General features: G+C 36.1%; 1 protein-coding gene across 4 annotated transcripts in view; it reads left to right on the top strand.

Annotated features, from left to right (window-relative positions):
- LOC145254825 (uncharacterized) overlaps positions 1 to 18,945 on the top strand; it is a 597,176-nt gene that overhangs the window by 327,278 nt on the left and 250,953 nt on the right. For all 4 annotated transcript variants that reach the window (XM_080113655.1, XM_080113654.1, XM_080113653.1 and 1 more), the window contains one exon: positions 12,543 to 12,853. In XM_080113655.1, coding sequence (XP_079969781.1) covers positions 12,543 to 12,853 — 311 coding nt within the window. The remainder of the gene's footprint in view (positions 1 to 12,542; positions 12,854 to 18,945) is intronic.

Raw genomic sequence — 18,945 nt, 5'->3', positions numbered from 1 at the left:
ATATATACATATATATACATATACATATATACATATAGATATATGTATATACATATACATATGTATATATACATATATATGCATATATACATATATATACATATATATGCATATATACATATATATACATATATATACATATATATGTATACATATATATACATATATATAGACATACATATATATGCATGTACATATATATACATATATATACACACATATATATATACATATATACACAATTATATACATACATATATATACATATATATATGTATATATATATACAAACATATATATATACATATATATATATGTATATATATACAAACATATATATACATATATATATGTATATATATACAAATATATATGCATATATATGCATATATATGCATATATATATACGTATACATATATATACACATATATATATACATATATATACATATATACACATGCATATATATATATATATATATATATATATATATATATATATATATATATATATATATGCGGTTATCTATTTTACAGATGTGTGTTTTTATAATGAGTCTCGTTCTGCGTGTGATTCGTCTAATATATTTTCTATTTGGGTGTTGTTTATAGAAATCGTTGTCGGATAAAACACTATGCGTTCTGAAATGAAAGGTGCTTCTCTCCGAAAGATAAAACGCTCAGACGAAAATTATATCTTTAAATATAATCATTTATTCTTGGGGGGGGGTCTTTTTCAGAGTTGGCACGCTTTGTATAAGATTTACATTTTTCTAAGTCGTCCCCTTCCAACTCCCATTGGGCGTCCAGTCATTAAAAAAAAAACATCCGTCTCTAACGCGTTACGTATCGAAACTGATCTCTCACGTAACTGCATCTCAAATTTATATTTTTATTGCGTCATCATTACATGTAGCCTAGAGACCTTTGCTGGGTTTTTGTCACGTATATTTACTTATATTATGGTTAGCTTCAATTCCATCTGTCAAATTAACATCAAGTTAACATTCCTGACAATTATTAAATGTAAATATTTGAACTTAACATAACTTTTCACATCTTTGAATTATTTCCATCTAACAATTATACTTTTACTAATCATAATAATCGACTATTATAAATTCATCATAATAATCGACCATTTAATAGTTTCCGGTGTTTTCCGGTAGAGTAACAACATAACAATATGAAGCTCCCTTACCTGGGAAATCCGACGGGACTGATCAGTAAATTTTGTAGGCCATCGCTCTTCTGTAACGTGGCGTGGCCGTTACTTTTTAACTGCGTCGCTACAGTTCTCCAAGCCGTCTGGTACAATCGCAAAGGAACAAACAAAATAGGAAAGAAACAAAAATCCAGCTTTTTTTTTTGTTTTAGCAAAAGGCATTTGTTACCGTTACTTTCCTAACAATATCTGCTTCTTTATTTTCTTGTTCATTTCGTCCACCATGAGATTAACAAAACACTGCCGTGTCGACACCAGCTTAAAAGTCTCTCGCCACCATCACGGGACCACACCGGTACCAGCAAGCTCGCGCACACCTGCTAATTTGCATACGCGTTTTACGGCTGCTGCTGCTGCCAATATCTTTGCTAGCCATCTATTCTTCTGCTTCTGATGAATTTTTCACACGCGCTCATAAAGGCTCATACGCGCTCGATACACTTCTTCTAAGGCGCTGGCTCTTGAATCTCATTTTCTTACTTATCTTTCTGCCAGCGAGATAAATGACTGAATTTAGTTCTTTTTCTTAATAACGAATCACTAGTTATCTAGACCAAAAGCCGCTCGAGCATAAGGATTAATGAGATGGATGAATTATCGGTTTAATGTTGAAGAATATTATGAACGGATATTAAATATTTCTGAATGTTTCAGACCAGGATTCATAATTCATATTATTTGAATTATTCAAACTGCTGTTCTTATCTTGAATGTTATTCGCACAACGTTTCGGCCGATGTAATCTCCGACCTTCTTCAGGTGTATCTTGTCGGTCGAATTTCCGTCGAATTCATGAATCTGCACGAAATTAGAACTTAAATGATGATTGCAATGAATAAAATTTGATTAGTCATGGTGTGACCTTGAAACGTGGTCTTACACGACCTTGAACCTCTGATCGCGGCCCAGTTATGATCTGCACCCTGGTCGGTACAGTTATGATATGTCGACTGGGCAACCAGGTCTGCCAACCGTTAGTACGTCGCGTCACCCAGTGAGTTCTTCGTTAAGGCGTTGGGGATTCTTCTCGGATGCTCGGTCCTCAAGGCCTGTTCTCCGTGGATCGTCTAGTTATTCTGGGTGTTCGTTGACGGATACGGTGTCACAAATGGCAAATAAAGAAATATACACATATAGGGATCAACGCACATCAGCAACAAAACTCCGGAGGTTGGTTAATATAATATATATTTCGGAAATTCATAAAAGAAGTATTTACAGCATATACATATAGTTGACAATTAATTCAAGCAAACAGTTAGTTATACAACTGAGCTTCTGTTGTTGAAATACCTGGTCGGTATCGCGGACTTTGCGTAACTCTCGTTAAGTGATCGACACCTTCTAAGCGTTGAGTTATCAGGCAACAAGCGAGGGGGAGAGAGAGGAGAGGTGATTCTGCCGAGACGGAACAATTCGACTTAGCTCTCTTTGACTCTGATTCCCAATCTCAGACCCGGACTCTGACTTAATCTCTGATTTTTCATTTCTTTTATAATACAATTATGGAATGATGATGACACCCATGTTCGTCATCGACCAATCAAATTGCTTGATTATAATTCGACGGGGCCTTTTCTCATTGGTTGATTATACTTCGACAGGGCCCTTTTTCATTGGTCCATTTCCAAAATTGGATTGACTCCTCCTTTAATTAACGCCCAACTTACACGTTGTATTATTTAACTCCTCCCTGGCTTACTAATGGAATTTTTCCATATCCAGGAAAATTATTTTTCCTTTAACTTAAAGTAAATCACGCGATTTTATTTGTTTTAAAATTATCTATTGATCTCATTTTTCGCTTTGATAATTCAAAGGAATTTTAGTTTATCTTTTAATTAAGTTCTGGTTGTCGGCCATTCCATTATATCAGACATTTTGATTACGTCAAAAGACCAAGAATGCATTTATCGCTTTGAACTTATCGGACAACACATTTTCCCATCCGAGCAAAAATATTTCATAACTTCAATTTTCGTTCGACCTGATTCACAAAATGACAATTCTCGATACGTCATAAAAATATGTATTATTGTTTTGAAATTTCGGACAATTCATTTTTTCCTATTCTTTGTTCTAAAACACAATGCCGAGTCACTGCGTGTGTTTCTCTCAGATCAAAAACAACCCGACTTTTTCAACTGTCAAACTCACAGATCAAACTTGGCTCATAGTTAATTATGGTTTCGGCTATTTCAGATCAAACGCCTGTGTATTTTGGCTAAAATATTTTATGCATTCTTTTTCGCTTTTGAAGTTTAGAATGTGATTTAACTTTTCGCTACAAAGGCACTTTTGCCGCCGCCATCTCAACAACAGACTTAGCTCAGAATTTATTGACAAAAAAAAATTAATAATTATTTTTATTCCTTCAAAACCCGATCATCATCCGGGAACAAAAAATTACTTTTAACCAAAAGAAACGTCACATCAACCCTACAGGTCTGATGTGGCCTCTCTTTAGTGTTACAATGGGGCTAGGCAGAATTTGCTGATATTAGATTTAGACACGACCATGTTGCAGTTTTCCAGGGAAGCAGTCCCGTGGTAGTGTGTTCCACAGACAAGAAGTGTTTTTAGAAAGAAAGTCTGTTCATGGAAATTCCGCCTGATATTAGTCAGTTGTTGTAATAAGACCATTTTTTATGTAAATGTCTCACAAAACGGAATTAAGAACTGGGGGCCTAATCGAGCACCTTGCGTATAAATAACGATAGATTAGATAAAAATGAGTGACTTTTATGCGAGGGACTATAGAGAACGGAAGATATATACACCCACTAGATGTCGAAGTTGATTTTGTGCCCTGTCAAGGCGAGAAAAATGTTTCTACGCGACTTCTAACAAGATGAATAAATCAACAGTATTCCATTTTAGTAAGAACTTTTAATATTTTGCATATATTATCAAAATACGGATCGATTAGGTGTTAAGGACCCCAGAAAATAAGCAAAATAAAAGCGACTACTTGGGGTTTACATTAGTTTCTTCCAGTTGACCTGCACGCACTATAAACAAACGGATAACAGTTGTTTTGTTTTTATCGATAACAGGATAGATTTTTGATATAGAGAAAGATTAATTTTGAGAGAAATGTAAACTATATATTTATTATTTAGTGTATTTTTTAGAAAATGTTTTAAGACTCAAACGAATTATTGTCATGACCGTAGAGAAATAAATAATTTAGAAAACGAGATTTTAGGACGTTTAACGCGTTCATTTATGCATTCAAGTTGTGGCCAACCTGGTAAAGGGATTGACGGCTATGACCTCCCATCCACCTCTCTCCTTCGAGACATTCATGAATTAATTGTTGCTCATCATTTCCGTTGCTTCCCAGATGTTCAGACTGTCAACATATGTTTCTCGCTGTCATCCTCTGCTTCTTCTACTTTTTTTTTACATGGTAGTCACCACTTATCAAGGCCCGGAAGCCACTCTAGGATAAGGGTTATTGCGTGTACAGTAATCAATGGGATAATATTGTAGTAATCGTTAGTAATGGAGATTTGATAAAATGTCTTACTTAAGAGGGCGATTTATCAGGAATTTGTTTATGTTGGACTTGAAGACATCCAAGTTGTAGTCAGGTGGGAAACAGGCAAACGGAAGAGAGTTCCACGGGCGTGCACTTCTAAGAAAGAAGCTTTGTTCACGGAATCTACGATCTTTCCCGTTGTTCTTTATTAGAGAGTAGTTTGATGAGGATCAGGTGCCACTTGTTTATCATGATAATCTAACCCTTACCGAGCGAGATGTTCTGATTCAGACTCCAATACACACTGTTTCTCGAATAAAGAGCTGGGTGTATTGCCACATGCCACAGCCTTCTTTGTAGTTGCACAGACAGTAGGTTGCAGTCTTTTTTTTTTTTTTTTGTCCGAGCAGTGTCCATACTGGGCGATTGTTCTGACCCAGAGGAATCTTCTGCTCAACACAACAAAATACGAAACCGTGAACAGAATTATTTCTGTTTACTTCTGTGTTACATCAGTCACCTAATTTCTATGATCTCACACTACCTTGATCGGGGAGCTAAGTGGGTTATCGACCATGTCCAGGGGTCTCCCACAAACAAGCGGAGGCAAGGAGGTGACATACTTTTCCTTTAACAGTAGTGCTGTCCCGCTACCCGACACACAACGCGTAAACAACCCGAAAAATAGGATCTTCTGTTTAAACCTTATTTTTTTAAAAAATTAAAATATCTTATTAAAAGAAATAAAATAATAATAAAACCGTTCACCAAAAAATAAATATTTAGTATCCCCCCCATTTTTTTCTAAAAATTTTTCCTATATTAAAAATTGAGCTTGTTATTAAAGAAAAACAAAAAAAACAAAAAAAAAAACACTGAAGGTATTATTCCTTTGTAAATAATGGGCACAGGTCAACCGGAAGAAACCGGAGCAGACTCGAGGTTGTCGCTTTCATTTTGTTTATTTTGTAGGGTCCTTAAAACTTATTTGATTCTAAAAATCTGTCTCAAATTTTTTGATTCTTCATTCTTTCTTTCGTTTCTTTTTTATTTTAATTCTTTCTTTCATTTTTCTTTACTATATCCTTTGGTTTTTTTACTGCCCGTGCACGTCTTTAAATTATTATCTTTCTTTTTCTTTCATTTTTTTCTTTTTGTTTTCTCGTCTTTTTCTTTCTCGTTCACAAATCAGAGATTAGAGTAATCTGATCAGATTCAAACCGCAGTAGTTTAGGCCTAGTTGGGTTAAACGGAATCAGCTTAAAACGTTTGCTCTTCGTAGACAAATGTTCTAATCCAGCACAATTTTCCTTTTTTCTTAGTGAATTTTCTCTTTATTAGGTTGGTGCGAAAGTTTCATCTTGAAAACGAAAACTGTTTTTGAAAACCTTTATCCATAATAATAACAAAATTTACTCCCTATAACTTGATTCCATCTGCAAACGAGGTTATAACTGCATCGTTTGTAAAATTCTCTAGGTTTTGATGTGAAATATGAATCTGTTTAATCTCCTTTCGTGATATTAACCTAAGTCCATCTAAATGGTTTTGTAATCCTCCAAATCTAATTTATAAAACTCACAATGCCTGTCTGTCTGTTTGCCTCCGTATTTTCAAACTCTATCTCTCTCGACACTAAAAGTCGCAGAGCGTCGCTAAGGGACCCAAATAATTGGATTTTTTATAGACCGTTCTTCTATGCGTCTTTAGTCAGTTAAAATAATTGTTAAGGGGTCAAACAGGGGTCAAATAAAAAAATCGCTGTACATTTTGTACATTTACCTTGATTTATTTTTAATCAGTTCATATGCGTGTCATGTTGGTACAGTGGTAACGTCACCAGCTTTGAATGCTACAGTTTTGCTTTCGGTTTTGATTCTTAGCTGATGGCACCTAAGTACTTTTTTTACTGTTATATAGGGGTTTCATTGAGAGAGAGAGAGAGTCTTAGAGAGAGATGCTTATCTTAGAGAGAGAGAGATTTATTAAGAGGGATGTTAAAAGGACTCAGAGAGAGAGAGAGAGAGAGAGAGAGAGAGAGAGAGAGAGAGAGAGAGAGAGAGAGAGAGAGAGAGAGAGAGAGAGAGATTTTGTTGTAGAACTCAGAGAGGGATGTTGTGAGAGATTTAGAGAGCTTGTTCATGTTAGGATAGATTCTTATATATTAAATGTTCATTCTTAAATGTGTTGAAGAAGAAGGAAAACTTTGAGTGAGGACATAGTGTTCAGACATTGTGTAGACATGATATAGATTCACATTGTAATATGAGAAGTCGAGATGTGTATGTAAAGACATTTTATAACACACATATATAATACAATTTAACTTTACCTTTTTGTAAGAATCATAAGACACAAGACGACTTTTACAAAACACATGATGGTTTATTTCGTCACGACCGGTCGTTTCCATCACCAAGAATTCAAAGTCTCACATTTTTCCTTGAAGTGACGTCTCGCTTCCTAGACGCCTGACTGTCTCTCTCCGAGTTTCTTCACTGACTGTTTTCTAACTAAAGTTTTTCTCTATCCCTAGAACTTTCTATTTTCCGTGACGTCATACACATGTTAAAACATGTGCCTTCTTTCACGTGTTCTGGACATACGTGTCCAAAACTTTTCCTATTTCTCAGTAACCTATTTTTCCAATATGTTAAAAACATTATCTTATAAGCTGCATTCTTTCAATTTAAATTTTCATAACAAACTTGATAGTTAACATTCTTTCCTTGAAATATTTATCTATATTCTAAACAAATGTTTTTAAATTCTCACACGTAATCTATTTCTAAACCTAGATTACGAGGTTCGAATTTCGCCTATGCTATTTCATTTTCATTTTAACTAATCTCTCTATTTTTATACTTACATGAAAAGGGGACAGCCCTTATCATGTAACATTACTTTTGAAATCCCGACTCTAATAATATAATAATATACGAAATCTGGACAAATTGAAATATCATATTTAAGCGTATTTTACGACCAGACAAAGCCACCCCCTCCTCAGTTATAATCCGAGTGAACTAGGCCAAAAGAATATGCATCATAGAGTAAGATTTCCAAATCGAATTATTTTAGATCTTTGGTCAATGGGACTGTGTGAGAATAAACATTATCATGATGGAAGATAACTGCCCATTTGCAGACTAAAGGTCAGTTTCGGTTCAACAATAATTCAAAACAAATTAATCATGGTGATAACTTTAAGTATTATAATAACAATATGAATAAAATAAATTACAATCGTTTGCAGAAACCAACTCACATTAACTACGAACGGAAGCCAATACATGAAAATTGCAATAAAAGCAAAACAAAAGCAAAAAAAAGTCATCACAATGCACCTAAGAGAACTGAAACTACCCCCCTCCCCAAAAAAACCGCACACACTAAATTTGATGGTACGATCTTCAGCTGATATAACAGAACATAATTGTGAAGTGTCAAGGAGGATGGAAAGACTGAAGAGGAAAAACACTTACAAATTTCCACTGGGAATGCGTGGAGATTAATGGGACCTTAGAGAAACTTATAGCCACTAAAATTCCAGAGAAGATCAATGTCTGCTGCCATCGAGGAATAAATGGCAAGTGTCTGTTGTAATAGCATCTCCCACCGCTAGAGGATGTGACACAAGGTCGGTAGGTCGGAAATGGGCCAGTGCCCCAAGAGGAGGAGCACCCTGACGCTGCAAAAATAAGTCCGAGTATCTCCCTCAGTAGTTCCTGGTGAGAGCACGTTAGATAACAAGCGATAAACTTGCTTCTCCCGAAAGCCGAGAGACAAGGCCTGGGAGGGTGGACCTCCTAGGGCTACACAGAACCTCGACTTACATGCACTACGAGATTGACAGACCTAGACAATGAAATATTATTTTCCATCGCTGATAAAAGAGACAACCCTCGGTTAACAGTGAAATCCCGAGATTTGCGGCGATATTAACCGAGTATCCTATGATTAGCCCCATGGATGCCATCAAAGACTATGGGATCGATTATATCTAGTTAAAATACTATCAGATATAATCATATGCTGCGATGACTGTGTACGTTCTGACTTGTAGCTGGATTAAAAAGATTCATAAAACTTTACACAACTTAGTCAGAGACAAAATTTATTGGTCTGTTCATTTGGAAATCCGCAAACAACTGTCTTTTGTGCCAGACGAAATTTCCATGAATAGTTTCTTTTCAAGGATCTTGATGATTACAACGTGTCCGTTTCCAAATCAAATATCATGAAACACTTGTCACAAATCATCTCTATATTTAATCAAGATTGTTTCATTTCATTCATCATTTCCAAGCCTCTCAAAATATTCTTCATCATTAAATAGATAATCAATCGATCTCGGCCTTGAGTGTCTTTTAGCCATGATAACTAAAATGAACAAATGACACGTGTACTCATGCCTCTATATTTTATCTGTACGTTATGATTTTTACTTATCTATTTTTAACAGTCGGGACCCCATCATTTAAATACATGTTCATATTGACGACTCACGTGCCGAGTCAGGTCATGAACGTGACGTCACAGAATGAAATGTATCAAGATCAGAGAAAAAAGTACGAGGAAAAGAAAAAAAGGAAAAAAAAACGTGTGGCGATTCGAAAGGTATCCTTTACAAGCACGTGATATGTCCTCCTCTCACTCTTTCGGAAGCGAGCCGGCCGACCTATTCGTCCCTGAGAGAATCACTGAAACTCAACAGCGAATTGAGGTCAAAAACAAAGAACTGCTATCTGACCAAGAAAAGAGGAGAAAGAGCGAACATATTGTGTTGTGTTGTCAATACGTAGCGGTGACGCGTGTGAAAACGAATGAAATAAACAACTTTTTTCTTTCAGCTAAAAAACATTTGTTGATACAAATGTTTGATTTTTTGTCGAGTCTCGACATAAAAGGTTTTGTATATTTTTAAAAATAAATACATATTTTCATTTCATTTTTTATTTTAAATAAATTAGAAGAACTGCATCCATTACTCATAATTTCCAATGTACTCAACAAATCACCCATCTATTACCAATATTCTGTCTATTACTCTCACCCTCTCTCATTTTATTTTCAATGGAACACTTACCGCACACACACATACTCCTATTATCTTAAATATATTCAAAAACTAAAATCGTTTCCGTATGTAATAGAACTTCGCCCATTCCATTAATTATTTTCAATCCTCTCATAATAGTCTTAATCATGGAACCAACAATCTACCTATCTCGTTTACCTCGAATGGCTTTTGGCCTTGATTTAGTGGTGGGTCATTAGTAAAGAAGGAAAATTAGATAACTCCTCCCAAAACATGAAGAACTCCTCGGTATCACGTATTTATTGGAACATAGTTGTGTAACTGTTGTGGCGGAACTACCTGCGTTACCTACGAATGAGCTGATCCATACACGATAAATACCGGAAGACAAAGCTGTAAGGTGGAAGTCGGTATCCGGTACTTGTACTGCGCTGGTCACTGAAGTGTGATGTCTGCACAGATGCACTCAAATTAATTGTCCTCAGTCAATGGCGGGGGGAACCCTTCTAAACTAAGGTAATTTCATTTGTAAACTGACAGAGTGCCCGTTTTGAGGGGAAGCTGGTTTTCTCCCACATTAAAAACGACCTTGTGTCACATTTTGTTTTCGTGGGGAAGCAAATAAATACCACATCGATATCCGGCGGACCAACCTTTACTTCTGTTAAGACATTTTGCTATTCTATTCCCGTGTTCCGTTTTCCTTGTAACCCTTTAAAAAGAGTTTTAATAGTAAGAAAAATATATATACAAAGAAAAATTATGTGCAGTTGGTTGAGGAGAAATTATTAATTACCTATAACTATAATCTCCCCCCCCCATAATAACCCCCCCCCAAAACGGGGGGAAAATCATAATAACAAAATAATCTGTAAAGCGCAAAGTTTAAGCCAAAATAAATAAATAAATAAATAAATAAACTAGGCCACACACGCAAAAATTCTTTCCTTGTAAAAATAATAATTGCCCCCTCAGTGCGTACAACATCGGAGCCGATGCGTATTTCGCTAGAGGGGTAGCACTCGTGTTCGTCAGCCATATTGTCTTTTTCATTTTTTTTTTTTCGATAATTTCGTATATTAGTGGCCATTCGATAATAATTCGCTGAAAAAATTGAAAAAAAAAAAAAAAAAAAAAAAAAGAAGGAACTTCGAACATTTCTGTAATTTCCTGGAGAAGCGGTAAATTTAGAGAAATACTTTCTATGTATTCTTTTACTTCCCTTTCTTCCATCGGTTGCCAATTTCTATTCCATTTTTAAGCTTAAAGGATTTTTAAAAAGATTTTCCATCGAAGCAACTACTTATTGGCCAACCAACTGCCGAGCATTTTAAATTTTTTTTTTTTTTACTATATTACGATTGGTCAGCCAATCAAAGCCTTTGTTCCAATCAAGCCAATATATAGGGTCTACTTCTATTAAGGTTAGTTTCACATTTTTAATTTCGATAGACCGCTTGATTATCCGATGTAAGCCGATGTATTTAGTGACCCACTCAAAACATTTAAACAGCTATCTGTCAAGCCCAGAAATAAAATTAAGCTTCACTGCACATTTTGTTTTCTTAAGCTCAAATGCAAAGCTTTTAAATTATAAAAATATGATTTTTACAGATTTATTGCTTTGCAATTATTTATTTATATTATACAGGATTTTACAAATAAAACATTTTTAAGCCGCAATATGAATTATCATCTCAAATTCGTCAGTTTCAAATAATAAAACTAAAAATCATTTTTCTCTACCAGCCAGATAAGAGTGTTGACCTTTACTTTTTTAAAATACATTACTCATGGAAATATGTATTTAAGGGACGTATTTTAAGCGGAACAAATGTAGTAATTTGTATGCAGGTAAGAATGGCAGTAGTAGTTTCGTGGAGCACAGTGTAAGCGATGTTGTATGTGCTGATTGGTAAAAGATTTTAGATTTCTATTTTTTCTTTTAGATGAGGATTAATAATTCGTATCATTTAGATTATTCGAACTATTGTTCTCATATTGAGTTGTATTTTCACAAAGTTTCGGCCAGTTTAACCCCCGATCTTCTTCGGGTGAATCTTGTTGAATTCGGGATTCTTTCTCTTGAACTCGGGTTATCTTCATGTCGAACTCGGGAATCCGCATGAAATTTCGAGCGGAACACTATTAAATCCACGCTCGTTTTAATGGTATTGTCCCCGTCTTCGTAGCTCTTAAACGTTTTAGTTATTTTGTTAAAAATAAGAGGCTTTACTTTTTGAAACGACCCTCATAGTTTAGTTATGATGACTTTACTTCAATGGAATAAAAAATGTCAGTCAAATGAGTTTTTCACTTTTTTTGTTACTATTTAGCAAAGTTTGCGAAAAAAATAGACAAAGAGAAAGAGAGAAAGAATGTGTGTGTGCGTGAGAGACAGGGTGAGAGAAATTTTAATTCTTATTTTTATATCCCAAATAACATCGAGTATCTCTACAAGCATGTTATAGCAAACGATAAACTCTATTCAGCTCATGGCTGATAATCTGCCAGATAATACCACCCTAAAGATGGTTGGGGAAGCACCATAATTGAAAATAAAATGCAACAAAAACATTAAGAAAAACGCAAGAACTCTATTCCAGAGTGTCTTTTTGTGTCGTTATCACGTGATCTTTGATTTCTGCTCGTTTCCGTAAATCCCTTTACGGAAAGACTCGATCCAGACTGATCCTTAAATACGCTCTATTATTAGTGCTTATTTTTTTTTGGGGGGGGAGAGATGGAGCATTTTGTTATAATTTATTCTATTTGTTTTCTGTGTATTTTAGCTAAAGCAAAGTCGCTTAAAAAACCGAAGATGCAAAAGAAACCGAAGAAGAAAAAGAATAAACTCATTAAAATAAACGTCGACAGAGTCCAAGGGTCCGAAGAGAGAACCACCGGCCAACAGGAAAGTCAAGAACAAACATTGGCATCTGGAATGGACGAATCGGGGAAGCAAGATGCCGAGAATCTTCACCAACCTCCGTCTGTCCAAAGTAAAAATGGAGTGGAAGCCGACGAGATTTGTAATTTGAACGAAGACGCCGACGAAAAAGTTGCATGCGACATCACCGATAACAAAAAGGGGCATAACTCGGTAAGTGGTTTTTTTTTAAATATATTTTTTTATCCTGCATTGCCCGGAACAAAATTATAGCATAATTTCTATCTTCCTCTCTTCACTACTCCTTTGTTTTCTCTCTTCCCCTTGCCACCTAACTTTCTTCTTCGCACTGCCCAATCCTCTCTCTGGGCACACACACAATTCGAGTCGATATAAGGGAAATAACTATCATTTAAAATTTATTAAACATTTTAATAAGGCATAATTACCACAATTGTAAATATTTTACTTACGAAATGTTTGATTTTGTTTTGAACTGCTACGGAGACTCATGAAACAATTGAATGAATAAATTATAAGCATGTATATTATGTAGTTTCTGAGACTATATCTTGTGTAGTTTCTGATAATTATACACACAGACTCATGATATTATTTTCGGAATTTTTTAAATTGATAATTTGTTTTATTCATATCATTCTGACTATTGTTGTCATCTCGGCGTTAATCACACAATGCTACGGTCGACGTAGCATTCGACCTTCTTCAGGTGTAACACTGGAATCGTAATGTCCAGCTCGGGAATCTATACCGAATTTCAAACGGAACCCTTTATTTAATTTAGGGAAGTATATTTTTTCTAAAATAAAACAATAGGTTTAAGTGAATTGTCTACACAGATAGCAACGGACAAAGTGCTAAGTATATTCAGTTTTAAGTGACTTTTTAAGGTTGAAAGTTCAATCCCTAGTACAGGCGATATTAATAATATAGTTACGAATTACTGTAAACTTCTACCTGGTCATGGCTGACAGAACGAGAGTAAGCTATTCATCTCTGTTAAATAAATGGTTTCTTTCGAAATTCCGTACAGATTGCCGACTTCGGCACCAGCATTCCTGGGTTACACTTGAAAGAAGGCCGGTGTTACATCGGCCTTAACGTTGTGAGAATAACGTCCAAGGCAAGAATAGTAGTTCAGATAATCCAAATAATAAAAATGGACGCAAACGTATACGAGTTTACACTATTTTACTGTAAATTATTATTATTTTTTTTATTGTTATTCTTTTTTTTGTATGTTTATAATCCTTTTCTTTTGGCTTTTGTCTAATAAACGTTAATATTTACATTTGAACTACGTTTCTGATGATTTGGGGAAGCGGTTAGATAAAAAATATGAAATAGTCACTCAAGTTAAATAGATGGCGAGACAAGACACTATGCAACATAGTGCATATGAATGCGTGGGAAAGTATTAGAACCAGCGACGAATGGTTGGTTTGCAACAGGAAAAGCAGCAGCAGCAGCAGCAGCAGCAGTAACCGATAAAAGCGGATATGTAAATTAGAAAATGTGCGCGAGAAGAAGGAAAAAAAAATACACCATCAGCTTGGAGAGAAACAAAGTCGGCGCCGAAGGAGACTTACGCAAAAAGCCAAGATGAGAATGGGCAGGTTGTGGCCGGCATGCGGTCGGAGGAAAGAGAAACGGGCGTGAGGGACAATGGCGAGAGACTTTTAAATGGTGTCAAGACGCGAAATAATGGCGATAAAAACGTTTTGTAAAAAAAAAAATAAATAAAAAAAATAAATGCCGAACCAGAATTTTAACAATTATTTCTTTCTTTCCTTTGTTTAACTGCAATGTCACAAGTGTACCTACAGGTGGCCATGAGGGACGTCCTCCATTATATTTACTTAGAGTTTACTTGTAGGGGGAATTATCCTTATGCCAAATGGTCCTGATAAAAAAACATAAAAAGCAAGTGAAGCATGCATGGTCCCATGTGAGGGCACAGTGAACGAGGTATAAAAAATTATTAAGTTCAACATTTGCCCCCACCCCATTTAGCCCAAAAAGTCCCCAGGGGACGTCAAATCCTGGTGAAAATGAACAAACGATACAGTTTTAGGCCTTAACATATGTAAATTTAAGTTCTGCACCATGCAAATAAAAAAAAATGATTAAGTCCATCATTTTCTCCCCCCCCACTTAGCCCCCAAAGACCTCAAAGCCTTTACATATTTAAATTTGAGTTCAGCACCATGCAAAACTGCTAAATAGACATACACAGAAAATTTTGGACAAATATGGTAAAATAATCCCAAAAATGGGGTGTTTTTATTAGTCCTAAAAGAGCCCCCAGGGTACATCTAAGAGTTATCGCGAAGTATAGACAAGCAAAATTATATAGAAATCAGTTAGTTACAACTTTTCAGAAAGTTTTATAAAAATCCAAGGCATCAATTTTTTTTAATAAGCAGAAAAGTGTCAATTTTAGCCATTTAAACCCAAAAGGCAGCCCTAAGAGGGGATACCGGAGTTTTCCAGGAAAATCCGTTCTGTTACCTTTTTTTACTCATATCATGTTTAATGTTTATGAAAAATTTTAAAAAATTTCAAGGCGTAATTATTGAGAAAATTGCTGACAAACAAACAGACGAACAGACAACGGTTAATTTACAGGTTCACCCTCCTTTTGTCGGGGACCAACAAGCTTTTACAGAAAGACATTAAACACTCAATAATACTGTCTAAGAAAAATTCCGATTCTCTCCAATAGGCATTCAATTTCTCTCTCTGTTTTTTTTTTATTAGAAAACGACAAGTTTTCTCTTTCCTTTTTCCTGTGTGATGGCAAGTTGACTTTTTAATCTACTGATTCAAACTGGCGTAATCGCGCTGACATGGCATAATCGCTAACATGGCGTAATCACGCTAACATGGCGTAATCGCGCTAACATGGTGTAATCGCTAACATGGCAAAATCGCGCTAACATGGCATAATCGCTAACATGGCGTAATCGCGCTAACATGGCGTAATCGCTAACATGGCATAATCGCTAACATGGCATAATCGCTAACATGGCGTAATTGCGATAATATGGCATAATCACGCTAACAAGGCATAATCGCTAACATGGCGTAATCACGCTAACATGGCGTAATCGCGCTAACATGGCGTAATCACGCTAACATGGCGTAATCACGCTAACATGGCGTAATCGCGCTAACATGGCGTAATCACGCTAACATGGCGTAATCACGCTAACAAGGCATAATCGCTAACATGGCGTAATCATGCTAACATAGCGTAATCGCGCTAACATGGCGTAATCATGCTAACATGGCGTAATAACGCTAACAAGGCATAATCGCTAACATGGCGTAATCACGCTAACATGGTGTAATCGTGCTAACATGGCGTAATCGCTAACATGGCATAATCGCGCTAACATGGCATAATCGCTAACATGGCATAATCACGCTAACATGGCGTAATCGCTAACATGGCATAATCGCTAACTTGGCATAATCGCTAACATGGCATAATCACGCTAACATGGCGTAATCGCTAACATGGCATAATCGCTAACTTGGCATAATCGCTAACATGGCGTAATTGCGCTAACATGGCGTAATCGCGCTAACATGGCGTAATCACGGTAACATGGCATAATCGCTAACATGGCGTAATTGCGCTAACATGGCATAATCGCGCTAACATGGCGTAATCGCTAACATGGCGTAATCATGCTAACATGACGTAATCGCTAACATGGCATAATCGCTAACATGGCATAATCGCTAACATGGCATAATCGCTAACATGGCATAATCGCTAACATGGCATAATCGCGCTAACATGGCATAATCGCTAACATGGCGTAATCGCGCTAACATGGCGTAATCGCTAACATGGCGTAATTGCGCTAACATGGCGTAATCGCTTACATGCCGTAATCGCTGACATGGCGTAATTGCGCTAACATGGCGTAATCGCTGACATGGCATAATCACTAACATGGCGTAATCGCACTAACATGGCATAATCGCGCTAACATGGCATAATCGCTAACATGGCGTAATCGCTAACATGGCATAATCACTAACATGACATAATCACTAACATGGCGTAATCACTAACATGGCGTAATCGCGCTAACATTCATAAATGGACGGTTCCCTTTTACACCAAGATCTTAACTTAAAGGTCAGGATTAAAAAGGTAAAAGAAAAAAGGGGTTTAAGAAAAACAAATTTTTAATTTCCGAAAGCTCAGATTAAAATAAATTTTATTTTGACTAACACATTATCATGATTTTCTAAAAAGAAAAACTACGAAACAATGTTTTAAAAATGTCTACGTCTGCTAATGCCTCTCATATTTTCTGTCCCCGGTCAGTGAAGGAGAAATCCTTCTAGACTGAGGCAATTTTCATTTTTGTCATGACCTAGAGTGCCCCCTTTTGGGGAAGGGGGCAGCTTTATTTTTCCCCGCATTAAAACACAACCCTGTGCTTAACTCTGCGCTCACAGAGAGAGGTATGCAAATTGAAACACTCCATCCATTTCTTGAACCGTCATATTCCAGCAGTTTTCGACATCAAGAAATAGAGGTTCATAGAAAGAACGTATTATTTTGACTATTCGAACTATTGTTTCCATCTTGAGTGTTATTCTAACAACGTTTTGGCCGATGTAACCTCCGACCTTCTTTGTGTACATCCGGTTGAACGTGTGAAATTTTCTGTCCAACTTCGTAATCTGCACGGAATTTCGAACGGGGGTAGCGCGATCTTGTTCTTTTAGCCATGACCGAATAGATGTCTTAAATAATTCACATTTTTCTTCTGAGTATCCGCAAGCACCCATGGCGCAACGGATACGGCATAAGGTAAAATTCAGATGCAAGTGACACCTTTTTTGGAGGTTGAAGGTTATATACTTAGTGGTTGCGATGCCCAGAAAGTAACACTCAAGATGAGAACAGTAGTCCGAATAATCCAAAATAATAAAAATCCACAGTCAGCATCTAAAAAGGTGTTTGCAAGACATTACATGAACGTATCTATTTCCCATGGCGTTCGTATTATACAAACACTAGATCTTTTTGATTCAATCGAATAAGTTTACACTGATCACCAATCATTATATTGTTAGATGTTTTCCCAATCCACTTTGTCCTGGCAATCAATTTACTAGCGCAAAATTAAGCGTTGTCACGCTGCTCTGTCGTACTCACAGCAATCTTAACTAATTTTGTCGCCTTTGATCATCCGTATTATTACCATCGATTATTCCTTCTCTTTGTTCTCGTCGTAAGTTATTCAAACCAATCAACCAAATAAGTATTCCGCCACGACACAAACGGGTTAATTACATTGAATGGCACGACCGCTTCACATATCATGTAGCGCGGTCGATATTCGTGACAAGCGTGTCTCTTTCGCCCTTTCATTGTAATTCCCCCGGTGGGTAAAATAATCCCTGCCAAGGTGTAAGGTTTCTCTGTCAAAATTTCCGCATTGTACTGACGTGACCTTTTATATCGTAGTGTTGAAGCGAAATGACGATTTTTAATGAAACAGCTTGCGGAGAAGTCAAGCAACGTTGAGCCTGGTCAATATCAGAGCGGTAACTAATTTGGAATACGACATTGTGTGATCTTTCTTTATTAGGATATACACTAGCGGCCAAAAATATGGGACTGTTTAGTTTTTTTTTCAACATTCGGGGGGGGGGGTAAACTAAGCTTACACACATTAAACATATCGCTTATGTTGATACACTTCATTAATTCCATTACATGCTTAGCCTTGTGGTAGGAGGGCGTTATGCGGCATGAAAATAATTTCGCTACTCCCACCAAACATAACCGTTGTCTTCGTGCATTTTTTTTATTAACTCTTATTTTTTATTTTTTATTAACCTTCATTATAAAGGATAGAAAAAAGTTATGAACATTTCAATTTTTTTTAAAAAATGAAAGTGGCCAAAACCGTGGGACAAAGAAAATAAATTAAAAAATAATAACATTGAAATACCAAAATTGGTGGACGTACATTTAATATCTAGTGAACAAGCTCTTATTTTCTATAATTGCAGCGTACCTTCGACTGCAAGATTGAATGAGATGGCGACATTAATCACGTGAAATGTTCTCCCATTCTTCTTTAAGTTTTAGCCAAAATCTTCACTATTTATAGAGTTTCTTGCACTCACATGGTTCCCCAAAGTAGACCATAGGTTTTCAATGGGGTTTAGGAGGCCAATCCAAAACATCCACATTTTGCTCGTTCAAAAATTCCATTACATGCTTAGCCTTGTGGTAGGAGGGC

The sequence above is a fragment of the Euprymna scolopes genome, chromosome 30 (assembly GCF_053919585.1).
Source record: "Euprymna scolopes isolate OS-2025 chromosome 30, ASM5391958v1, whole genome shotgun sequence".
In the NCBI taxonomy this organism is placed as follows: Eukaryota; Metazoa; Mollusca; class Cephalopoda; order Sepiida; family Sepiolidae; genus Euprymna; species Euprymna scolopes.
Note: the sequence above shows the minus strand (reverse complement) of the source record. Positions and strands in the feature narration are given on the sequence as shown.